We start from the raw sequence: 26,423 nt of genomic DNA, 5'->3' as shown, positions 1-26,423 counted from the left end.
TGTTCAGCTCACAGTGTTAACTTGCACTGCACATGCTCTTAGCATAATGAGAGGAACAAACAGATGTGCAGAGGAACTAGGCTGTCATGTGTCTCAAAGGGTGAACTATGGACTTAGAGCAATGTCCCACTCCATGTAAAAAAAAAAAAAAAAAAAAAAAAAAAAAAAAAATCACAATGAAGTAGGTACTCAAACCAGGTTATTAGTTAGGTGCTGTAACCTTTGATAGCGATATAGGCGAAGCTGCCCACCATAACATAGCAGTCTATACAGAGAAAACCTTTTAAATAGACTCATGCAGAACACGACCCCCCCCCCTTTATTTTATTTATTTTTACTAAACAGGCAGCTGCACATTTCCACTAGTTTTTATAGCGATTAGTTAAGTTACCGTGAGTTTGCCTGTGCATTTGGTAAACAGGATTTTCCAGGAAACCAAATTTCATGGGAACGTGCTAAAGACGTGTTAGCACTAATCTCCATAACTCCCCCCGCACCTCCCGTAGTTTATCTAAACCGTGTTACGGTGTTCAATCAGCCATATAACCCATCAAACCAGTTGATAACGAGTTAGCGTTCAAATATAACCCCACGGTGTTAGCTTGTTTGTTGTTATAAATCAGTATTTCTTCGCGAGGAGGAGGGAAAGGGACAGGAAAAAACGGACACGCACACACACAGGAGAAGTGAGCCGCAGGCGCAAACTAGCTTCAGCATTGCTTCAGCAGCTGCCTTGCGAACACAGTTCGGTGTAGACTTTCAAGATGGATGCTTCGCCTCGATAGGTTTCTGTTTCCTTTTTGAAACCGACGACAGTAACGCCGAGTCCCCACGCGAGGAGGCATGTGGAGGACTGAGGGGCTTTCATGAGTAAACAGACGCGTTGTTTATGAAACGATAAACGTGAAGCTACGTGGATATTTTTGCTTCTACGTGCTGTGGACAAACAGCTATTTTCTAACTTCCTGGTTTTCGTGTTAATATGTGTATTGAAACGGCGGCGACAGGAGCTCGAGTGACTTTGAAAGGTTTATCTGACGTGGGATACATGGGATCTAATTACCGAGTTGTGATGTTTGAATCCGGGGAGAGCAGTTTTCAGCGAAAGGAAAAGGGAGGCCGACAGATTTCATAAGCAATGGAAAGTGGGAATGGTGGTGCCTCGAGTAAAGGTGATGAGCCCTTTCCCCCCACCAGCACCACTTATACGACTTTCACTTCAAGATTTAAAAGAAAAAGTCGTGTGGTGGGAGATTTTTCTCCTGCTTTACTCGACACCTGCTAATGTTATGTGTTAAAACTGAAAATAAATGCGTAGATAAGGATATCCAATGGGGACAGCCTGTTCCAGGATTGAGAAACAGCTCGGAGAGTTTTTTTCCCCTTGGTTGAAATCCAATCCGCAGTTGCCTGTAATTTTCCAGTCTCTCGTGGATTTTGCGCTCATGTTTGCATTCTGTCCACTTTCTTTAGGTGTCTTGATACCTGTGCCAGACTCTTCTGACATCTTTAAAAACAGTATCTTGGCTCCACTTCAACGTGCATACTTGTATGATGAGTCGAAGCAGTGTTTCAGATACAAGTCTGCTGTTTTGGTAAAGAATCCAACTTTGGAAGAAAAGGTTAGTCTAAGTCTTTCCCCAGCATTTAAGTAGATTTTTATATAGCCCCAGTATAACCACATTTAAATAACACGTGGTCGTTAAACCCCACCAGATGGTATCTTATACACATGCGGTGGGTTTTGTTTCTCTTTTATACATATAATATTGAAGATTTCCCCTCTTTTGAGCTCATAAGAAATCCCACAAGGGTAAAATTTCTCATGCCTGAAACAGGAACTGCTCTTACATGAAGCACAGCCTTTATTCTGATTTCCTTATTTCTTTTTTTAAAATTTGTTTTGTATCAGTACAATGCCTTCCGAGCAAAAAGGAGAGACGCTGGGTATTCAGACGAGGATCTAGAGGAGTCCTATGGCTTTTTGCTCTTTGACGATGTCAACAAGGTACAGACTGGAGGTCACAGACACAGCTGAGAAAACGCACACAATCAACCGAATCCTCATACCGTGCTCCTTTTTTTTTTGTTTTAAAGGCTAACGCACTCCGAGAAACCGGTGTGCTCACTGGAAATAGCACATGTACAACTCTGGGAGATCCTTCTAAAGGTATATATATATATATATATATACATGTATTTTTTATCCTCCACCGTGTCCTTCCCTCCCTCAGTCTGAGCCTGATATCATATGATATCTATGTGTTAAAACTCAACGTTAAAATCTTATTCTAATAAATTCCTTAGCTGTAAACCTATAACAATACTAATAAGCAGGATTTTACCTAGGCCAGATATAAGTTGTCCTTCATGTTTGCAGATCAAGCTAAAGAATAGTCCATGTTGTTTGTCCAGTGCTGCCTTGTTTTGAAAGTGAAAGCAAATTAAAGCCCCGAATGTATACAAATGAAAGTGAAAGAATGTGTGAAACAGAAACTATACATTACATGAGGTTTTCGGGATATTGGTGTTTAAGGAAGACTGGCATTTCTTTCTGTTTTGCACTGCGAGTTGTATTCTTGTTAGCTCTGTTTAGCCTTAAAACTCCCAGTTTAAAATGCTGCTGGGACACCCACGGGGCCCAGTACGGACTGTGATAAAGAGTAGCCGTTATCAAGAGCAAACTTTGGTCAAAGTCAGTTTTTATGGAGCTGTTTTGCAGTGAACTGTAGGAGAAAATGGCACCGGCTTGACACTTTAAAACAACAGCTTCAGTGTGTCACATGTTATCGACTCAGCCAGTGGTTTTTTTTGTTTGTTTTTTTTGCTGCACATCCTGTGCAGACTTGCAGTTGTGCAATAGGTTTTTTTTCATGACCTTTCTCTCATAAATGTTGTAATTCTCGACATGTTTGTTACTTGACATTCCTAATTAAAAAAGTCTAAAAAGTACAAGACGGAACAGACTTCTTAGACTAGTTTGTGGCTGTCTACCTCGCCTTATAACTTGCTCTTGAGTATGTCACTATTTTTCAAGCATTTTCTATGAAGTTTTCTTTTCTTTTCTTTTTCAAAACTGACTCAGTTACTTGTACCATAAGCAGGAAAACGCATGTTATTGCATTTTAACTATGTAACTAGATTTTATTTTATTCTAAACTGATAAATGTTACCGTTATGGTCTGTTGAAATTTAGTGTTTACTGCAGTACCTAAGGTAATTCAGTCAGACTGTTGCTCAATGAGGTGTGTTCTTGGAAGTGTGAGACATTCATTTTCCTAGGTGTGGTTGTATTACTCTGGGAGTGACAGACAGCGACTTCAGAGTTATGACTTCACCATGATAGTTGTCTATGAAGTCCTATTACAAATAATTGAACCTCACTGTGTTTATTTTTGACTGAAAACATATTAAGTTTAAATTTTCTGTGTATTTAAAGGTGTTTACATATCGATGTACTCTGATTGTTTGGATCTGAATCGTTGGTATCATGGGAAATCTGGTTACATCGCCATCATCAGGCTGACAAAGGTACTGAAAAAAGAAATGGATGTTTCTAGAAGGATTGTTCCTGCTGTTATAAACACAAAAATGTTGTTATTCTCTGTTATTAACAGGGTAAAGTTAAAAGGGTTTCAGAAAACTATACCCAGAATTTCACAGCACCCACTGTGGGGTTGGACTGCCATGTGTCCGAACAGTTCCCTTCAGTATCTGCACAAACCAGCTCCTTCCTTGCATTTGAGAGAACCCAGGTAAACAAGTTTCTGTGTATGTGTGTATGTATGTGTGTGTGTGTGTGTGTGTATATATATATATATATATATATATATATATATATACCGTATTTTCACAACCATAAGGCGCACTTAAAAGTCTTAGATTTTCTTCAAAAAGTACGGCGCGCCCTATAGCGCAGTGCGCCCTGTGTGTTGTAAGGAGGACGTAGTAGAGAACACCATGAGAACGCGAAAGGGTGAAGTGTGTGCGTTGACTTTATCGCACATACCTGTATAAAAGAACAGGTATGTGCGTTATGCAGGACATGGTTGTTTTAACAACCCTGAAAGTGGCAAAGAGACACGCTTACGAAGCACAGTTTAAACTGAAGGCCATCAGCTACGCGGAGGAACATGGAAATCGAGCAGCGGCGAGAGAATTTAAGATTAACGAATCGATGGTTCGCAAATGGAGGAAGCTAGAAAACAAGCTCCGGCAGGTCAAGAAAACGCAGTTGAGTTTCCGCGGACATAAGGCGAGGTGGCCCGAGTTGGAGGAAAGACTCGAGCGGTGGATCATCGAGCAAAGAACGAGCGGGAGAAGCGTTTCGACGGTCACCATTCGGCTAAAAGCAGTTTCACTTTCACTTTTTATGAAACGGTGCCATTTTTCCATCCGGACCAGGACTACGGTAGCGCAGCAACTTCCAGCGGATTATAAGGAAAAGCTGGCCATCTTCCGCTCCTACTGCAGCAAACACATCGGCGACAAACACATCCAGCGATGGATGACGGATGGAGACCACAGTTTCACCAAGAGTGGAAGGCAGCGCCCGGCGAGTTACGCCACAATTTGCCAATGGATTGTAGATGCTTGGGCTAACATGTCTGCTGGCACTGTTGTTCGAGCTTTCGCAAAAGCCGGCATCATTTCCGAGGAGCCGCACGGCACGGAAAGTGACTCTGACAGTGAAGAAAGTGAACTTGGCATGTTTGATGGAGATTTAGCGCAGCTGTTCAATTCAGACCCAGAGGATGAGGACTTCGATGGGTTTGATTGATGATAAAAATGTGAGTACCAAACTTTGTTTTGCTCCTGCTTTATTTTTAAATACGCACACTTGTATGCTTGTGTGTTGTTGATGATGACGATTACTGGTAATAAAAATGTGAGTAAGGTACCGAACTCAGGTTTGCTCCCGCTTTATTTTTAAATACGCATACGGTACTTGTATGCGCCCTATGATCCAGTGCGCCTTATGTGTGTGTTAAATACAGTAATGGCACACATAACTGAGACTGCGCCTTTTAGCACAGTGCGTCTTATGGTCGTGAAAATACGGTGTATATATATATATATATATATATATATATAAATGAATGAATGAATGAATGAATGAGCAGGGCGATATGGCCAAAAATATTTATCACGATATATATTTGAAAATTTGCGATAACGATATAACTGACGATATAGTTGATGCGAGACAAAATACAACTCCACAACATTACTAGCGCAAAAAGACAACCTTCCATTTATTTTCACTTAAACAAGAAGCTGGTTTTTATGTACATTAAAGCTTTATAAAAATGTAACAGTGCAAATGCAAATTCCTTGCTGAAAGTTTAACCAAAAGGCATTTCCAGTAGAAATGGGCTGACATATCCTGAGCATAACCATGTATAATATCCACTGAAGTTAAAAAGAGGTGCTTTGTAACATTAAACTGCAGTGTGCAGTACGTATTTTTCGGACCATAAGGTGCACGGGATTATAAGGCACATTAAGCGAAACAAAGCAGTCAGATAAATCAAACTTTATTAAACTCATTCTTCTTGCTTCCTCCACTTCTGTACCATTGATTCATTAATGTTGAATTCTCTGGCAGCTGCTCTATTCCCATGTTGTTGCAGTATATGAATGACTAACCTTGTATTGTGGATGGATTATCTCAGTTGTTCTCCTGACTGAAGTTTGGTCCGTTTACAGCATCCTGCCATGCGCTTGCATTTGTCTCTAACTATGAGGAACCTTCACGTTAACTTTTATAAGTGGAAAAGTGTTAGCGTTCGTCCTCCAGCTTCACTGTTTATATTATGCTAACATAGCTGTGTCGCTAGCGATCACGTAGCACATCATTATATACCAGCTAGCCCAACTACAGTAACCCTACAAACGTCACTGCTGTTTAGTTTCCTGTCTTCATTTATGTTGGAAGTGATAGCAGAGCTGTACGTTTGAATTTTTTCAGAAATCTCTCAGTCAGAACATGCTATATCATGCTTAGGTAACTAGCGAAACTAGCGAGCTAACTTCCGCTAGCTTCCTGCTAACTTCTAACTCCGTTAAATGTAATAAATTTTGTTTTCATGGTAAAGCCGCAATGCTGATCGTTTTATTAAAGATGAAAGAATTTAGACAGTTTTTAACTCTCAGTGATGCTGCGGTGTTCGTTTGACCTGAAGCGTACGGAGTTTAGGACCCAGATTACTCCCAGATTTAAGAGCATCTTAGTCCGACAAATACGACAATAACGACGGCCGCTTGCATGTTCTGCAAAAAAATGTGCTTTGTCGTGTATCTGACGGACAAACACCAAACCAGTTCCACATCACTGAAGTTGCACCATTTTTACAAACCAGTTCTGGTTCATCTGTTTCACTCAACAATCGGCCATGTGCGTATGAAAACAAAGGCACTGCGCATGCGCGTTGTACTCATATTCTATTGCGATATTTCATTTTCCTATCGTTGCCTAACATTATACCGGTATTACCGTGAACGGTATAATATGCCCTGATCAATGTAAATAGCTGACCTGACTGGATACCTCCCTGGACTTTTTAGGGGGAGGTAACAATGTTTAAAACGATAACAATAATATTTATATTTATAACAAGGTGCAATAATAATTAATGTGCAATAATAACAGTGTGCAATACACATACACTTATTCTTCTTTTTTATACTAAGTTAATATACTGTGTTGTGTTGTTTGTTACGTTGTGATGTGTCATATCGTGTCGTGTTGTGTTATATGTAGTGCCGACGTAGGACAGTTTTTCCAATTTCATTGTACTACTGTACTATGTATGACTGTGCAATGACAATAAAGAGTTATCTTATCTAATATGGCCCAGATCTATCTATCTATCTATCTATCTATCTATCTATCTATCTATCTATCTATCTATCTATCTATCTATCTATCTATCTATCTATCTATCTATCTATCTATCACACACTGAAGGATATATATTATATTTTAATCAGAATATAGCATCAAGTCAATTAAACTATTGATCTGGGTTGTTAATCAGTTTCAGCTGCTTAGGCGTTAATGAAATCAACCACAGGTGCACTAGAGGGGCAACTACGAGACAATCCGCAAAGAGGAATGGTTTTACACATGGAGGCCACTGATGTTTTTCCCCTCCTCATCTTTTCTGACTTTTTTTTTTTTTTTGGGTTAGGATAGGTCAATGGCACTACTGGCAGCATGAGGTGATACTTGGATCCCACAGTAGTTGCACAAGTAGTCCAGCTCTTTCAGGATGGCACATCAATACATGCCATTACCATTTGCTTTTTCCTCCAGCACAATCCCAAGAAGGCCCGAATTTTCTCTAGTGGGCCTTGTGCTCACAGTGTTGGTATTCTATGCCAATTGGGCTCACCAATTGGCATTTTCCATAGTGCAGGACAATGCCTGGCCTCGTGCCAAAAGTATGTGGACAGTTTTTGGAGATGAAGGAATTGATACCATTAGGTGGCCCACAGGGTCGCCTGACCTAAGTCTAATAGAACAACATTTCGGAGCATTTTGTTTGGGAGGACATCCTCCAAGATACCACCCATCTTCTCATTAGTAGCATGCCCCAACATTGTCAGGCATGCAAGGGTGTGGGGGTCATACAATGTATAGAGTGTGTTGCATCAGTTTTTCACTTTTGGGGGTGTCTTTGAATTTAGCAGTCTGTTGGTTGATAATTTTCATTTCCATCAAAGGATGTGGCATCCCTTTGTTCCTTACACATTACCCTATCTATATAGATATTCATTTAATGAGTTTGTTTTTTTTGGGGGGGGGGGTTATGGAGCACATTCAAAAAAAACTTTTCATTTGCTAATTGATTTGCCTGAGGTATATCATTGATAAATGTCAACTTAACAAGTCCTCTGTTATTAGTATTGTAGCATTCCGGTGGTGGGGTGGTTTTGTTGTTGTTGTTTTCTTTTTTTTTAACCTTGCTTAGTTACTTCCTTTTATGAATAAGTGCATGTTCAAAAAGAAAAATGAAAGCATACCAGGCTGTTCAAGTACCTTTTTTGTTCTGTCTTGCAGTGTTACATGTATGAGTTGCTAGATGGTGGAAGCAATGCTACAGCACAATCTCCCAGTGCTGCTTGTCCGTTTGCTATTGTATTGTTTTCATATACGGATACCAAAGCAACAATAGCATCACCTCAGGAGAAATGGTATTTTATTATCACATATACATGTTTGTTTTTTAAATCTTCATGTTCTAGTCCGATACCATTCCATGCAATGTGAGATTATTAAAATCATACTGACTTTTTTCTTTTTCTTCTTTTCAGCAAGGAGAAAAAATTATGTAAGTAAAGGCTGGGATTATGATTACACGTAATTTAGATTCTCAAGGAGCTGGAGGGTCACTTTTATGAGGGTTCTGTTTAGTTTTTGTAGAATATGTTTTGTTACATATATTTTACATTTATGTAGTTCACCTACCCCATTTATATCCCCATATAAATCACCTATGAAAACCAACCTTATTTAAGAGCACATTTAAAACAACAGAGTTGACCAAAGTGCTGTACATAAAATAGGAGGGTCACAGAATAAGAACATTAAAAAACTGTAAGATCCAGTGTATACAGACACACTCACAAAAGACCATAAATTAGAGCATAAATGCAATCTCCAAAAGTTGATTCTGTTCATCTGGACGTAGCTTAAATGCAATCGCATCATAAGTTTTGACATTAGGACAAGAAAGGGTACTAGTCTTTAGACCTTGTGATGTTAAAGGGACAAAAGGTGTTAACGCCTTAAAAACATTTAAATGTGTTTTAACATAATGCAGAGAAGATATCAGCAATGATGATTATTTGCTTCCCATCTTTCTGGGAAGGGATTTAAGGTGATTTCCAATTGTACATTAAGAAAGATTATTCAAAAGTGGGAAGCATTCAAGACAATGAGCAGTCATTCCAGTGGTGGACTCTTTCCAGCAAATTCACATCAAGGTCAGGCAATGCAATGGTCAGAGAGACTGCAAAAAAAAGCTAGAGTTACATCGCAGACCCTACAGGCCTCATAGCAAGTTAAATGTTATTAAGGTTGTGACTGTGTAATTAGAAAAAAACAAGTAGAGACTTGTTTGGAAGAGTTACCAGTATAACCTCTTCTTTTTCAAAAGAGCGTGGTAGCATAACAAACTACGAGACTTCTGCAACATTGTCCTTGGGACATGGATAAAAATGGAGATGTTTAGCCATAATCAAATGAAAAAACAAACACAGCGTCTCAGTACAAATACCTTATTAGCAATTATCAGGGATGGTGGTGGCAGGATTATAATTTTTGAGTCAGCTGTGAGGCCAATTTTCGGACAGCTAAAGCTTAGGTCAATCAACAGGACAATGACTACAAGTACAACAGTAAATCTACAACAAAATGGCGGAAAAACACCTCAACCTAATTACTTAACCTAGATAATATTTCTATTATGAAAACCTTATAATTGACGGAGGGTGTATCTTTTTTGTTATTTTTTTATATTTTTTTCATACATGACTAAATACATAATAGATATTTATTGCAATTTTCAAGTGAACGTGCTTTTGTTGTTGTTTTGTTATCATTACTGAAAATTGCATTTTTTTTTTCATGCATAACATTTTTGCTGTTGTATTAAATCATTTCAGTTTTTCATTACTTGCCTTGGAGAGGTGAGCTTCAGATCGGCAGGCAGTTATGCAATGTTGGGCTGAGGTCTAAAGCAGGGGCCTTACTACCTGCCAAGCTGTAAGTTCAATGTGCACATAGAAAAGGGAGATTTAATTCTTATTTGGCTTTGAACATTTAGATTTCATTAAGCTATTTTATGTGCTTTCACTTTTTTTTCTGTTGAAGACCACCAGTGGTGAACGTTGACTGGGTGATTTCGATGTTAGATCTACGACAGCTGTTACCAAGGGCTATTTTTGAAACCTGCTTCACTGGTGAAGGTGTGCTGTTGTTATTTTTTTATTTTTAAAGGTAAAATCTTGGGGAAGTAAACATATTAATAAATGTGGCATTTTGCTGTCTTTCAGTCTTTCTGGATGGCTTGTACTGCAGTCTGTATGAGTTGGTTTCTACTGAGGCAGAAGAAACCAACTCACTTGTTCAGCTTCTGTGGGACATCAAAGAGAAAGATCTTGTGAGTTTTTGTTTACTATCAATCTAATATGAAACACAGAGGACCAAGCAAACTCTTTATGAAACAACTAAAGCAATTAATTGAGCGCTAAACTGTTCACAAACTATTTTATTGTTGATAGACTAAACTGTGAATGATTTCATCGGTGGAAATTTCCAGTGCAATAAAATATTAGGCTCTCTTATATGCAGCTGACAGTATGTGGTTGAGTGTGACTTACCTAACACCCAAAAACCATTACTTATTTACACATAGGCTCTCGTTGTTTTGCTGCGAGATGGTGGATTTTTTATCCTGTTGCACTCGTCCCATTTTCTCTCATATGATGGTAAGACTTAAAATGGTTTAAGTATACTGTTTTGTCAGTTGCATAACAAAATTTTGTCTTTGTTTAGAAAGCTACATATCATGCACAAATTTCTTTTCTTCCCTAGATGCTTGGTCCTGCGCAAGTGAAGTCCTGCAGGGCTTGTTTGTGTTTCCAGATCCTCGAGTTGTAATGAGAGGTCATTGTAACATTTATTAAACACTGAATATAAATGTATTAAATCATTCTAAATTTTGTAACTAGCATTTATTAGAGCTTAATTTGCCATTAAGGCAGTTTAATTACAAGAGCAGATACTAAACAAATATTCTGGCTTGATTTCTCACAGATACCAAATTTGGACAGAAGAACCCTTCTATGACATCAGAAATCCTCCGGATTCTGCCTGTACTAAGCTATGCTGAGGGTGAAGCTGAGAAAACGCCCATCGACCCAAGTGAAGAACTGTGTGAAGTCTTGGCTCAGCATATGCAGAGTTACACTGCACTGATAAATCCTGGTCTGACGTCAAGTCCTTCTCGGGAAGTCAGCATGTTTCCATTTCAGTATGATGTGCCGGATACCCACCTGTACTCGTCCCCTGAATGGACTGATGGGGCAATGCAGAGCTTCAGGTCATATCTGAGCAGACCAACCTCCTTCCAACTGCCAGTATCTAGAGCTTCAGAAATTCTTGCAGCTGGACAAGAGGAGCGGAGGAGAGAAGATCTTGATGATGATGTCTATATCTGTATATCGTCTCCTGAGGAGGCACCTCAGGAGTTGACAGACCCTGTTAATACAGTGTTCGAAGACACATTATCAGACCTGAAATCTTCTGAAAATGTTGAGACATCTGTAGACAATGTTACAACAAGTACCGGAGCACAAGATGATTTAGCATTTGTGCCTCATAATGTGGTTCCAAATGATTTGCAACTGGGAGCTTCTTCCAAAGACAATGAAAAATCCAGTGACCTCAGTGAACTGAACAAAACTGATGATGTGGTGGCAAATAATCTCACTCCTCCTACATCAGATGACCTTCCTGCAGAGCTGATTGTCAGCATCACTTCTGCAGAACAAAGTGTCAGCAATGAGACTCTAAATCTAAGAGCAAAATTACAAGCAGCAGAAGTAAACTCTCTCTGTGATGAGACTGGCTATACTCAAAAGCTTTTGAATATACCTCAGGTCACTAGTTTCACAGAAACAAAACTTAAACTACACACAGGAGGTTCTGGGGGATTGAAAAAAGCATCTAAAGCTTCTGTTGTGCCGTCTACTTTACAGACAGTCAAAACACCAGTGGAGAATGACAATGTAAACAGTCTGAAGGATGAACACACCAAGGAAATACCAGATCACCCACAGCTGAGTAATCCTTCAAATTGGAGGAAATTACAACGGCGTAAGCGCAAATGTGGAAAACTATCTCCAAAAAATAGAAAACTAAGATCAGCTATGGTTGCTTTACCCATAGCAGAAGAGAAAAAAACAGATCCTGAGCATTGCCCTTTAAGAAGGAAAACCGAGCGCTGGGACCTTAAACCAATCATCAGTGAATGTGGAAAGATTTTGGTGCCTCACGGCTCTACAGACTTTGTTGATCAAATTAAATCTTTGAAGGATAAGCTCCAGTCTAACAAAAATGAAGAGTGCTCTGAAAAAATGTTGCTTGATGCCCCAGTGAATGCTGATGACGTGGTCAAATCGGATCCAGAGTCTTGCACTGCTCCAGAGACAGCAGTGGAAGACATGCAGGCTGCTAACATAGTGGAGGGTGGGAATGATCTTCAGAACGTCACTGTTAGTGATGTTAATCCTGAGAAGAAAATTTCAAGGGAGTCAAATTATGGTAATAGTTCATTGCCTTTGAATCCAGAAAGTAATTCCTCAAATAATGAACCCACAGACAGTGTTTCGTCACAAGCAGTTCAGGAAAAACACTCTGAGAACCTCTCCCCTGAAAAGTGCCCAACTAAGAGTGAATTTCTGTTGAGGAAACTAAAATCAGTACTTTTAAGAGGAAAGAGGAAAACGGATCTTGTGACAGAGGACACAGCTCCAAATACTCCTCAGGACACTGAGCCTTGTCTCAAGAAGAGCAAAGGAGCGGACACTGAGTCTGAGGCGCTGACATGTAATGATAAAAATACCCCAACCACCAATGCTGTGGTCACGGAAGTTCAAAAGGTGCAGCCAGTTGACCCTTTGTTTGCGTTTGCCCTTGGCCTGACCCCTAAAGTGATACCGGAGAACTTGAAAAAAACAGAGGATCAGGACTCCAAGCAAAAGACGGACACAGCAAAGACACAGGAACAAATGATTCAGGACAAGCAACCTCAAATCTTGCATAGGGCTTCATCAATTTTTACAAGACGGGGCAGGATAAAAACACTCAAAAAGCACCAAAGCATCTCTGCAGAATGTATCAAAAAGAAATGTAAGTTATGTTTTTGTAATTATAAAGTGTGGAACGCTTGTTTTTTGTCTGATATGTGCAATCTCTTCTGTCATGTACAGGACAAACTAACCCCTTTCCTGACTCTGTCATTCCCATAACTGTCCTCTGCATGCTACTTCTGCACTTTGCAAAGCCTTTGCTAACTTGTGAGCTGTTTTCACACATACACAGCAACCTTGAACTTTTGTCACAATTACCTAGTTTAAATGCATGTGAGAACACAAATGCTTAATGTAACGAAACATGAAACAATCTTTAACCTGCCAGGTGCCTAATGCGATATCTGTATATAATAATACGGGGAATTTAAAGCTAGGAAGTGGTCACCCTGTGTTTTATCTCTTATACATTGTACTTGGGCACCTCAGTGTATAAACCACAGTAGTGAGAATTCAGTTGATGCGAATGTTTCCTCCTTTGTGCTTCGTTTAATTGAGGAATTGTGTGAAAACAGCTAGTTTGCTTTTGCTCCTTTTTGCTTGTGCTGCATTTTTGCTAGCCCTATCAATCTCCAGAGGGTTGACATTATTGGCTAAATAAACCAACACCTTTGTTCTAAACAATGGCATACTTAATATGTTGGTGACAAATTCGTAATGATAATAGACTGGTATATTTCAAATGCTTTCAATGTGCTACATTTTATTTTCATGCTGTTTCTCTTGTTTCTTCTCTGTTTTGTCTTCACAGGGTGGTTGCACTTTCAAACTCCAGCTTGTTTTGCCAGTGAAAAACTCAAAAACAAAGACTGTACTAGCGATAATTCTGTCAGGAAGACTGAAAAAATGAACAGGGCTTACTCACCTGCAGATGCTTTGAACTTACTTGCTGACTTGGCACTCAGTGCCAATAATGACCAGGCCCCTCCACAACCAAACCCATCATTTGAGAGAAAACCTGAGACAAGTTTGAAGAAGTCTGACCTTAAAAAAGACCTTACCAGTGCTGAACAAGAGTCAGTTCTTCATGCTCTGCTTAGACAGCCTGCTGATAGATCCACTCAGCCACATGAGTCTCCTGCACCAAGCCACCTTGTAGTAAACGGTGAACTCGTTGGTTTGGTATCTAAAGAACATGCTTACTCATTGCCCCCATCTTCCTCTCTACTATTGGGTTTGCCAGGTACATCCCTTGTAAGTGATTCTTCGAGACTTCTGCACCATGACCAGACAATGTATGGATTTCAAACACTACAGCCCTCTGTTGGTCAAGAAGACAGAAGTGAATACGACAGGACACCAGAATATCTGAAAAAGCGCATGGCTTGCAGACAAAAGTTCAGATACTCCCGTACTTTTGTTAATATGGAAGGATGTATAAAGATCACAAGACACTGGCAAGAAAACTATGACTTTAATCTGGACAGCAAGTTTACAAGCGATCCAAAAGACAAAACTATTGTTCGAGCTTTGCATGGGTATGTACACAGTTATTTATCCAGTAATATGTCAGCATAAAGTTAAACATGTTGACAAAAGTTATTCTTGTTTATTTTGATAGCGCTGACATTTACTTCAGATGTCGTTATGTAGCTAACCTTTGTACAATTTGATATCTTCAACAGGCCATGGGATTTCTCCATTCAAGACACTAATGAAGAGGTGCGGCTAATTGTCCACATGTGGATAGGCTTGTTTTACAGTCGGTCAACACCACGCCTTTTTCACGTTGAGTCAAATTTTGCGTACTCCTGCTCAGAAGAGAATGATTCATTGGGAATGACGAGTGCAGTTGTATCTGGCTTAACTATATTTGAGCATAAAGACACTGCTGCTTCTTGCCCAAGTGTACCAGACACTTCAGACCCTTTGTTGTCAAATGCTTTGGACCTCAGCCAAAAGGATGACACCATATTGAATCAAGATTCTGTGGTTTTGGATTTGTCACTGAAAAATTCCAGCACCTGTCTACAGTCAGTCACTTCACATCCACAAATCCACAAAAAAGGGCCGCTTGATTCCAGTGAACAGAAAGAACCCAGTGAAACACTGAATTCTTTAAAGCCACTGGGAGAGCTTCATGAGGCAAGTACATTTCAGGTTTGGTTCTAACATTACTATTACTTCAAACATACAATATGAATAATATATGAATTAATTTCTTTTAAAATTAAATGGTTTTCCAGTTTCAGCTACACCTCAGAAATTTTAGGTCTAGACAGCTAGGATGTTTGGATTAGGGATCTGTGTGACTAGTCAACTAGCTGATTAATTGTCACTATTGTCACTAATCAGTATCAGGCTTACTAGTCATTTAGTCTAATTGTTAGAATTTTAATTAATGCCCAGTGCCAGTAAATTGTGTCCTAAATGTTATGAGGCTATTTGTCATCAAATGGCGCATTGTTGTTGAGAAAAGCCATAAATCTGTCTACGTCTTTTGGATGGCCTGGGAAAGACTCTAATCATTTAGTCTAAATTTGTCCTCCTATGTTGCTGAATTCAAAATACAACCAAATGTATAGATCATGAAGTGATATTTGTGTTCAGTCTCTTGGGAAGCTTCCACATATCTTTACACTCATAAAGCTCAAATACCTGGATGATGCGAAACAAGGACATTTCAGCTCTTACCTTGGAGCAACAAAGAAAAAGGCTAACAGTATCTGCTGTTAGAGCAGGGCGATATGGCCAAAAATATTTATCACGATATATATTTGAAAATTTGCGATAACGATGTAACTGACGATATAATTGATGCGAGACAAAATACAACTCCACAACATTACTAGCGCAAAAAGACAACCTTCTATTTATTTTCACTTAAACAAGAAGCTGGTTTTTATGTACATTAAAGCTTTATAAAAATGTAACAGTGCAAATGCAAATTCCTTGCTGAAAGTTTAACCAAAAGGCATTTCCAGTAGAAATGGGCTGACATATCCTGAGCATAACCATGTATAATATCCACTGAAGTTAAAAAGAGGTGCTTTGCAACATTAAACTGCAGTGTGCAGTACGTATTTTTCGGACCATAAGGTGCACGGGATTATAAGGCACATTAAGCGAAACAAAGCAGTCAGATAAATCAAACTTTATTACCGTATTTTCACGACCATAAGACGCACTGTACTAAAAGGCGCAGTCTGTTATGTGTGCCATTACTGTATTTAACACACACATAAGGCCCACTGGATTATAGGGCGCATACAAGTACCGTATGCGTATTTAAAAATAAAGCGGGAGCAAACCTGAGTTCGGTACCTTACTCACATTTCTATTACCGGTAATCGTCATCATCAACAACACACAAGCATACAAGTGTGCATATTTAAAAATAAAGCAGGAGCAAAACTGAGTTTGGTACTCACATTTTTATTACCAGCAATCGTCATCATCAACAACAAACAAGCATACAAGTGTGTGTATTTAAAAATAAAGCAGGAGCAAAAAAAAGTTTGGTACTCACATTTTTATCATCAATCAAACCCATCGAAGTCCTCATCCTCTGTGTCTGAATTGAACAGCTGCGCTAAATCTCCATCAAACATGCCAAGTTCACTTTCTTCACTGTCAGAGTCACTTTCCGTGCCGTGCGGCTCCTCGGAAATGATGCCGGCTTTTGCGAAAGCTCGAACAACCAGCATATCGCTACCGTGCTGGTCCCCTTCTTCTCCACAGTGTGACTCACCGGGATGTCAAAAGTGAGCGGGACCTCGTCCATGTTTGTGATGTGGCTGGGCTGGATGTTTTTGTCGCCGATGTGTTTGCTGCAGTAGGAGCGGAAGATGGCCAGCTTTTCCTTATAATCTGCTGGAAGTTGCTGCGCTACCGTAGTCCTGGTCCGGATGGAAAAATGGCACCGTTTCATAAAACGAAAGCACCAAGACGGACCTCCTTGGAAATGTTCAATGTTCATCTCTTCAGCTAGTGAAACTGCTTTTAGCCGAATGGTGACCGTCGAAACGCTTCTCCCGCTCGTTCTTTGCTCGATGATCCACCGCTCAAGTCTTTCCTCCAACTCGGGCCACCTCGCCTTATGTCCGCGGAAACTCAGCTGCGTTTTCTTGACCTGCCGGAGCTTGTTTTCTAGCTTCCTCCATTTGCAAACCATCTATTCGTTAATCTTAAATTCTCTCGCCGCTGCTCGATTTCCATGTTCCTCCGCATAGCTGATGGCCTTCAGTTTAAACTGTGCTTCATAAGCGTGTCTCTTTGCCATTTTCAGGGTTGTTAAAACAACGATGTTCCACATAATGCACATACCTGTCCTTTTATACAGGTATGTGCGATTGTCCGGTATATACGATCAACGCCCACACTTCACCCTTTAGCGTTCTCATGGTGTTCTCTACTACGTCCTCCTTACAACACACAGGGCGCACTGCGCTATAGGGCGCGCCGTACTTTTTGAAGAAAATCTAAGACTTTTAAGTGCGCCTTATGGTCGTGAAAATACGGTAAACTCATTCTTCTTGCTTCCTCCACTTCTGTACCATTGATTCATTAATGTTGAATTCTCTGGCAGCTGCTCTATTCCTGGGTGTGGGTCCCAATCAGCCAGAGTTTCGGGTGTGTTCATTGTGAAACCTGGCCCCACCTTATCATGCGAATTCCTGAGGTCAGATGGCCCAGGATGTGAGTGGGCGTTAAGGCGTCTGGGAAGGGATCTCAAAACTGGATTATAGATGGCAGAGAGTTGGTGTCGTAAACCCCCGCCTCTGTTCAAAGATGGTCGCTCACAGTGGACATAGATGGCTTCTTTCACTCCTCTTTCAAACCATCTGTCCTCTCTGTCCAAAATGTGAACATTGGCATCCTCGAAAGAGTGTCCTTTATCCTTAAGATGCAGATGGACTGCTGAGTCTTGTCCTGTGGAGGTGGCTCTTCTGTGTTGTGCCATGCCACCTCCACAGGACAAGAGATGGAACAAGAGCAGGTGAGACAGACATGTTAGTCAAATGGTCGTTTACCAAAAGTATCACCGTATCATAGGTACTCATGTATCTCGTACCTAGTGTTTCTTTTTAGGTTTGTTATTTTTCAAATTCTATATTTATTAAGTTATGCAGGCTTGTTTGCACAACAAGGCTAAATAATTATATAAACTTTTCTCAATCTAAATAGTGTACTTTGGTAGAATTAAAAAAACAAGTGTAGTGCAGGTACAGTGGGGCAAAAAAGTATTTAGTCAGCCACCGATTGTGCAAGTTCCCCCACCTAAAATGATGACAGAGGTCAGTAATTTGCACCAGAGGTACACTTCAACTGTGAGAGACAGAATGTGAATAAAAAATCCATGAATTCACATGGTAGGATTTGTAAAGAATTTATTCGTAAATCAGGGTGGAAAATAAGTATTTGGTCAATGACAAAAATACAACTCAATACTTTGTAACATAACCTTTGTTGGCAATAACAGAGGTCAAACGTTTACTATAGGTCTTTACCAGGTTTGCACACACAGTAGCTGGTATTTTGGCCCATTCCTCCATGCAGATCTTCTCGAGAGCAGTGATGTTTTGGGGCTGTCGCCGAGCAACACGGACTTTCAACTCCCGCCACAGATTTTCTATGGGGTTGAGGTCTGGAGACTGGCTAGGCCACTCCAGGACTTTCAAATGCTTCTTACAGAGCCACTCCTTTGTTGCCCGGGCGGTGTGTTTTGGATCATTGTCATGTTGGAAGACCCAGCCTCGTTTCATCTTCAAAGTTCTCACTGATGGAAGGAGGTTTTGGCTCAAAATCTCACGATACATGGCCCCATTCATTCTGTCCTTAACACGGATCAGTCGTCCTGTCCCCTTGGCAGAAAAACAGCCCCATAGCATGATGTTTCCACCCCCATGCTTCACAGTAGGTATGGTGTTCTTGGGATGCAACTCAGTATTCTTCTTCCTCCAAACACGACGAGTTGAGTTTATACCAAAAAGTTCTACTTTGGTTTCATCTGACCACATGACATTCTCCCAATCCTCTGCTGTATCATCCATGTGCTCTCTGGCAAACTTCAGACGGGCCTGGACATGCACTGGCTTCAGCAGCGGAACACGTCTGGCACTGCGGGATTTGATTCCCTGCCGTTGTAGTGTGTTACTGATGGTGACCTTTGTTACTTTGGTCCTAGCTCTCTGCAGGTCATTCACCAGGTCCCCCCGTGTGGTTCTGGGATCTTTGCTCACCGTTCTCATGATCATTTTGACCCCACGGGATGAGATCTTGCGTGGAGCCCCAGATCGAGGGAGATTATCAGTGGTCTTGTATGTCTTCCATTTTCTGATGATTGCTCCCACAGTTGATTTTTTCACACCAAGCTGCTTGCCTATTGTAGATTCACTCTTCCCAGTCTGGTGCAGGTCTACAATACTTTTCCTGGTGTCCTTCGAAAGCTCTTTGGTCTTGGCCATGGCGGAGTTTGGAGTCTGACTGTTTGAGGCTGTGGACAGGTGTCTTTTATACAGATGATGAGTTCAAACAGGTGCCATTCATACAGGTAACGAGTGGGGGACAGAAAAGCTTCTTACAGAAGACGTTACAGGTCTGTGAGAGCCAGAGATTTTCCTTGTTTGAGGTGACCAAATACTTATTTTCCACCCTGATTTACGAATAAATTCTTTACAAATCCTACCATGTGAATTCATGGATTTTTTTTTCATATTCTGTCTCTCACAGTTGAAGTGTACCTCTGGTGCAAATTACTGACCTCTGTCATCATTTTAAGTGGGGGAACTTGCACAATCGGTGGCTGACTAAATACTTTTTTGCCCCACTGTATATGATGATTTTTAGTGCTACTTTCATCTAGTTCTGATTGTGGTTCTGTCTTGGTTAAATCCCAAGTAGTCCTGATTTTGAACTGTTGTAGTCCTGTTTTAATTCTGGATCAGTTCTGGGTCTGGTTGAATTGGGGTTTAGTCCTCGTGTCTTGATACAGCCCTGACCTTGTTCTGCCTTGCTGCTTAATTAAAAAACTAGTTTAAGGTGTCCTGCACATGTGATATATATTTTTCCCTATATGAAGTCATTCTTTCTTTGAACAAAACTCAAAACAGAGCCTATTAATCTTTCAGTCATTTCTACCCCCCCCCCCCCCCCCCCCCCCCCCCAAAAAAAAAAAAAAGTAAAAAAAATCCCACATGCATACTACCCTTTTGGGCTAAGCCCCAGGTGTTTCAAATGTCTGGCTCCGCCTCTGGTTAAATGTAATAAATTTTGTTTTCATGGATGCCTGGAAGTTAAACTTCATAGTTACACCTGGTATAGCAGCAATGCTGATCGTTTTATTAAAGATGAAAGAATTTAGACAGTTTTTAACTCTCAGTGATGCTGCAGTGTTCGTTTGACCTGAAGCATACGGAGTTTAGGACCCAGATTACTCCCAGATTTAAGAGCATCTTAGTCCGACAAATACGACAATAACGACGGCCGCTTGCATGTTCTGCAAAAAAATGTGCTTTGTCGTGTATCTGACGGACAAACATCAAACCAGTTCCACATCGCTGAAGTTGCACCATTTTTACAAACCAATTCTGGTTCATCTGTTTCACTCAACAATCGGCCATGTGCGTATGAAAACAAAGGCACTGCCTATGCGCGTTGTACTCATATTCTATTGCGATATTTCATTTTCCTATCGTTGCCTAACATTATACTGGTATTACCGTGAACGGTATAATATGGCCCAGCCCTATCTGCTGTTTTGTATAAAATGTTTTGACATTAAATACAAACCACTCAGTCTGAAATGTTCAATTAACATATTGCATGAATTAAATTGATATTTTAGTGTGATTTGTTTATATTTTCTGTTAACTCTTTCTTTTTCAGCCTTCTGAAAACATGGTTCATTCCAAAACGATTGTGACTGACGTGAAAAATTTCATAAAGCCTCATGAAGCTAAGCAGACCAGTCCTCACAGTAAAACTATCTGCCTGGAGAAGATTGATTTTCCATCTATTAGAGGTGATGGAATAGACATTCCTCTTCAAAAAGTGGCACAAAGTGCATCTGTCAAGGTCACCACTGCTGTGGCACAATTTGGAATTGGTCAAGTGTTACTTGGATGTGGTGAAGAGGGGAAAAATATGCAAGAGAGCACTAAAAATCTAGGAGCTAAAGAGATGGACTTGGTGAAACAAGGTGCAATGGATTCCTTTTCATTTGTGAAACCTGAAAAAGGAGACCTCAATATGGAAGTAGAAGGTGTGGTTCAGACAGATGAGCATGAAAAAAACAAATTGAAAAAACTGGCAATGTGTGAAAGGAAGGAACACCCAAGCCAAGAAGGTAATGCAGAGCCATCTCAAAAGGTTAGTCATGCAGGTGATGATTCTGGAAAGAAATCAGATATTATTGCCTGCAATGGAAATTGTGTAGAAAGTGAGAAGCTATTATCAAAGGAGGAGCATAAAGGAGTCTCACAAGAACATCGCGGACATTTTAAAGGGTTTCTGGCCTGTGACCTAAAGCATAAGGCTAAAGTGATGAAAGAATATGGTCACTCTAAAGAAAATGGACTATATGAGAAAGAAAACTGCATGTCTGCTGGAAAGGATTTGACTGATCAGCCATTACCTGTAATGTGTAATGGTCCAGACTTGGTAAACAACAACTACATTACACGCAGTAATCATCAAGCAGAAATGAACGAGCAACCACCAGTAGTAAGCAACACCAACAATGTCTGCCATGGCTTACCTCCGATGCTTTGTGCAGATGGTATTGCACTGGCAGATGGCTATTTCATTTCAGAAAATAATTCTCACACTCCTTTGGGAATTAAATCCAAATACAGGAAGCCTGCAACTAAGAAAATCTCCCCCCAAAAAAATTATTTGAGAGATGAGGCATTTCAATCAGCAGTATTACTTGTATCTGATGGAAGCTCGCCTATGCCTCTGGTAAAAGACAGTTTTGAAATGGAGAGCCAAAACAAAGAAATAACAGACTGCAACAATGTTCAAAGTAATAATGATCAAGAAGATCAGAAAATTAAGTCAACAGAGGAAGAGGTAAAGGATGACAAAGAGCAATTTCAGTGCCAGGTTCATTCACCGCTGTGTGAGGCTCCAAAAGCATCTGATGGACAAGTGGCATTTACTGAAGAAGCAGATTTCAGGACTAATAAAACAAATGAGGGTCTGAACAAAGGTTGCATTGCATTTGAAAGTCCTTTTACTGGAATGAACCCTTCAGAAAAGGTTATAGTACTGGTAAAGGATGACAGTGCAAGTCACAAAAACACATTTGGTCAAAGTAACAATGATCATGAAGATCAGAAAACTAAGTCAACAGAGGAAGAGGTAAAGGATGAGGAAGAGCAATTTCAACACCAGGTTCATTCACCTCTGTGTGAGGTTCCAAACGCAAGTGAGGTAAAAGTGGCATTTACTGAAGAAACAGATTTCAGGACAGATGAAACAAATGAGGGATGGAACAAAAGCTGCATCTCAGATGAAAGTCCTTTTACTGAAATAGATCATTTAGAAAAGGTAGGGCCAGTGGATGACAACTTACAAAAAACATTTGAACCCCAGCCTCATTCACCCCAGTGTAAGTTTCCAAAACGATGTGAGACAGAAGTGGCATTTACTAAGGAAGAAAGCCTCACAGAAGAAGAATTCATAACAAACAAAGAAAATGAGGGATTGGGTAAAGGTTGCACTGGAATTAAAAATTATTTTATTGGAATACATGCGTCAGAAAAGGTTGGAGTACAGGTTAATGATGACAGTGCAATAAGCAAAATAACATTTGGTCAAAGTAACAGGGATTGTGAAGACCAGGAAACGATGTCAACAGAGGACGTAGTAAAGAATGACAAAGAGCAGTTTCAGCACCAGCCTCATTTACCCAAATGTGAGTCTCCAAAATTATGTGAGGCACAAGTGGCATTTACTGAAGAAGCAGATTTTAGGACTAATGAAACAAATGAGGAACTAGACAAAAGTTCCATTGCTATTGATATTCCTTTTACTGGAAGAGACCCTTCAGAAAGGGTAACAGTACAAGTAAAGGATGACAGTGCAATTCACAAAAACACATTTGGTCAAAGTAACAATGATCATGAAGATCAGGAAACTGTGTCAACAGAGGAAGTTAAGGATCTCAAACAACAATTTCAACACGAGGTTCATTCACCTCCTTGTGAGGTTCGAAAAATATGTGAGGCACAAGTGGCATCTACTAAGGAAACAGACCTCAGAACAAATGAGGGATTGACCAAAAGTTGCACTGGGGTTGAAATTCCTTTTATTGGACTAGATAGATCAGAAGAACTTATAGTACAGGTAAAGGATAACACAGCAACATTTCAACGCCAACTCCGGTGGAAGATTCCAAAAATGTGTGAGGCAAACATGGCATTTGCAGAAAAAACAGATGTTGGAAGAGACAAAAAAAATGATAGACTGGACAAACGTTGCACTGAGGATGAAATTCCTTGTATTGGAATGGATGCCTCAGGAAAGGATGCAGTACTGGCGAAAGTTGATAATGCAACTGGCAAAGAACAATTTCAATGCCAGCCTCAGTCACTTCTGTCTGAAGTTCCAAAAATATTTGAGGCACAAGTTACATTCACTAAAGAAATGGATCTCAGAGCAGAGTGCAAAACAAATGAGAGATTGGATAAAAATTGCAGTGGTGTTGAAATTCCTCTTATTGGAATAGATTCCTCAGAAAAGATTAGTGTACATCTACATGGCTCACACCCCCAAGGCAAGTCTGGAGAAGTGGTACAAGGCCAGGAAGAAATTCCATTCATCAGTGACTCTAGCTACTCTAAAGCTGCACTGACCAGTGAGATATGTAGTACATCTCAAGCATGTAGTCAAAAAGAAGAACCTTGCAAAATGTTACTTCTTGATATAAATGAAAGTTACGGGCCAGTAGACTTTGGTATGGAGTCAGATGACCGATGCCCTACTCCAACTATAGATGAAAAACCATATGAGTACCCATCTTGTTCTAGCCCAGGCAAAAGCAATTCTGCATTAAGTAGTAGTATAACTGGCAAAAACTTGAATCGTGAATGCCTCAACACAAGCTCAGCACCTGTAAATGGTGAGCTGCCTTGTGAGAAAAAACTTTGTCACAGTTCCATTGTTAAGACTGATTCCAGCCTTCACCAGATTCTCCATCCTGATCTTGAAGCAAGGACTCTAAGAGTTCTACAAAGTATAGACAAGTTCCTGTCCAAATCAAACCACATTGACAAGTCCTGTCAGATCGAAACACCTAAAATGAAAGAGTCTGTTGCTCAATCCCCTGAACCTAGTAGCAAATGTACCCCAAGTTCTTTAGCCTTTGACCAACCTACAGTTGACTTTAAGGATAAGAAAATAGGCAATGAAAAGTCAGCTCTTGTGTCATCTTCTACCTCACAGGATCTGCACATAGAATCATCAGATAACTTACTTGTATCACCTTTTAAAAGTAAATTGGAAGAAGTGCTTGGTGTCAAGTTGAATATAAAGAAAACTGACTCGGTTCCTCAGGAATATTTTGAAAGAGTCGGTATACAAGAAACCTTGATAGGGCAGGATGGCCAGTTCCCCAGAAATTGTCCATCCGAGTTGTTCCAAGTCATTAAACCAAGTTTAGACCAAGAGAGACCTAAACCAACACTGCAGTCGAATGTAAATCAGGAATCCCGTGCATACAATCATTGTCCTGTCTTGGCTGTCAAACCATCGAAGAATGATGAATGTCAAGCAGATTACTTCTTAGTAGATACACAAATTGAAAATTCTCTCAAAAACAACCCACCTAAAACCCCTAGACTGGAATATAGCAAGCCAACATCTGTGCTCTCAGAAAAGAGGACAAATGCAAAATCTAAAGGATGTTCTGAAAGACTAAATGATAACCAGGATGCCAGTCAACTTTCCTTCAAAACTACTTGGCTTCCAGTTGTTGGTAATAGTAGATCAAATTCATTTCCCTCATATCAGTACCAGAGAAAGGATCTTTCAAAATTCGACATGAATCTGTCATTGCCACCACCTATGGAGTCTTTTGAATCTGCAAAAAGTTCCTCAAAACGTGTTGATGAAATTCAAGGTTTCTTAACAAATGGTTTAGCTCAGAAAATTGAGCAAACTGTTAGAAAAAATATTGAGATGGATCTCAAAGACCCCTCCAGTGCAGCAGCTTCATTTATAGATCAAATAAATAGCGACAACATAGATAAAAGTCTGGTCTTGGGGCCTCAAAGCTCACTTGTATGCACAGTCTATAACAATAGTCAGAAGAGATCTTATTCGTTTCTGGAACAAGTTTCTCGGAGGTGCATTCAAGATGATCTCACTCAGGCGTCAGTTGAACAAGAATCCCTCATTTTCTCAGAACAAATGAAACAGGCTTTGAAAAAGAGTGAGAGGAGACCCACCCACCAAGAAGACAGTCATGACAAAATAAGGCTGTCTTGCACTAGTCCTTTGACTATCAACTTCTCTAATCTAGACGAGCAAGAGGATTCACTGGATCACTTGGGAACCTCTCTTATTGGACAAAAAATTAAGGTAGACCTGTCCAACAGGAAGGATGCAACTGACAAAAATGAAGAAAAGATGATTTGTCCTGGAGAACTTTCTGAAGGCAAAGATAACACTGTGGAACATGACTGGGTTTCTGATGTGACTGTGGAATGTGCCAGACTGTATGAAGCAAAAATGCAAGATGTTTGTGCTTTCAAAAAAGTCTCAGCTAAAGCCAAACACTTCCGAAGGAGTTGCACTAAGACTGAACCAAGTAACCATTTTGACTTCTGTGAACAAATGAAGAAAGAAATGGATAAAACGTTCCGGACTAATCTAAATTCAGTTGTGAAGAAGTCCTGTAGAACAAAGTATAGGTTCTACATGCTAGCAACGTCAGAAGATGTCTTCTTTGAACAAACCAAGGTAAAACACTTTTTTTAAAATAGTGTTCTCAGCCATATAATGTTTATAAGCTATATCTCAGACATGTCTGATCAAATTCAATTACACAAGATGCTTGTATATGAAAGGTACAAGAAAAAAGTTAGTCATTGGTCAGAAATAGATATTGAATACAATAGTCAAGACAGATGTTGGTGTAAAGTACTGGGCCTACTCCCTCAGTATAATCAGTTTATATGATTTCCATTAGTATATTCAGTGTTTTTCACATATTTCCTTCAGACTATGGCTGAATACCACCCTAACCCATTTAAACTAAACAGAACCACCAAAAGGATTGTTTTGAACCTGGCTTGGAACAGTAGCAGCAATGGCAAAGAAATCCTCTCTTACAGAACTTTTTTTGTAAATATATTTTATTAGTATTGGAAATAATTTGGAGTCATTCATTACAGATTATAATGGTCAAACATATTTTAGAACCCATTAAGACGTCGGTCACAGAGGCTTACAGACCACTTGGGGGATGACTTATAAAGCCCTGTCACGGGGGGGTGACTATTCCCTGACTGGTTTTAAGTGGTTGCTGGCTGTTGCTCTGAAATTGATTGCTAAACCCCAGTGGGATTTACTTACCTGGATGATTGAGCATGCAT

At 40.0% G+C, this 26,423-nt stretch overlaps 1 protein-coding gene across 3 annotated transcripts in view; it reads left to right on the top strand.

Moving 5' to 3' along the window:
* The first annotated feature begins 553 nt into the window (after positions 1 to 553).
* The window catches only part of tasor2 (transcription activation suppressor family member 2), a 32,639-nt gene continuing 6,769 nt past the window's right edge, over positions 554 to 26,423 (top strand). Inside the window, exons 1-17 of one of the 3 annotated variants that reach the window (XM_076885944.1) lie at positions 554 to 1,172; positions 1,474 to 1,622; positions 1,913 to 2,008; positions 2,098 to 2,170; positions 3,440 to 3,531; positions 3,618 to 3,755; positions 8,066 to 8,199; positions 8,320 to 8,336; positions 9,673 to 9,772; positions 9,881 to 9,975; positions 10,063 to 10,169; positions 10,425 to 10,497; positions 10,604 to 10,675; positions 10,826 to 12,922; positions 14,066 to 14,360; positions 14,508 to 14,982; positions 20,710 to 25,788. In XM_076885944.1, coding sequence (XP_076742059.1) covers positions 1,139 to 1,172; positions 1,474 to 1,622; positions 1,913 to 2,008; positions 2,098 to 2,170; positions 3,440 to 3,531; positions 3,618 to 3,755; positions 8,066 to 8,199; positions 8,320 to 8,336; positions 9,673 to 9,772; positions 9,881 to 9,975; positions 10,063 to 10,169; positions 10,425 to 10,497; positions 10,604 to 10,675; positions 10,826 to 12,922; positions 14,066 to 14,360; positions 14,508 to 14,982; positions 20,710 to 25,788 — 9,126 coding nt within the window. In that variant the 5' untranslated portion in view covers positions 554 to 1,138. Of the gene's footprint in view, positions 1,173 to 1,473; positions 1,623 to 1,912; positions 2,009 to 2,097; positions 2,171 to 3,439; positions 3,532 to 3,617; positions 3,756 to 8,065; positions 8,200 to 8,319; positions 8,337 to 9,672; positions 9,773 to 9,880; positions 9,976 to 10,062; positions 10,170 to 10,424; positions 10,498 to 10,603; positions 10,676 to 10,825; positions 12,923 to 13,633; positions 14,361 to 14,507; positions 14,983 to 20,709; positions 25,789 to 26,423 lie in introns of all 3 variants that reach the window. The other 2 variants (XM_012923697.4, XM_076885943.1) reach the window with 2 other exon arrangements.

The sequence above is a fragment of the Maylandia zebra genome, linkage group LG7 (genome assembly GCF_041146795.1).
Source record: "Maylandia zebra isolate NMK-2024a linkage group LG7, Mzebra_GT3a, whole genome shotgun sequence".
Taxonomy (NCBI): Eukaryota; Metazoa; Chordata; class Actinopteri; order Cichliformes; family Cichlidae; genus Maylandia; species Maylandia zebra.
Note: the sequence above shows the minus strand (reverse complement) of the source record. Positions and strands in the feature narration are given on the sequence as shown.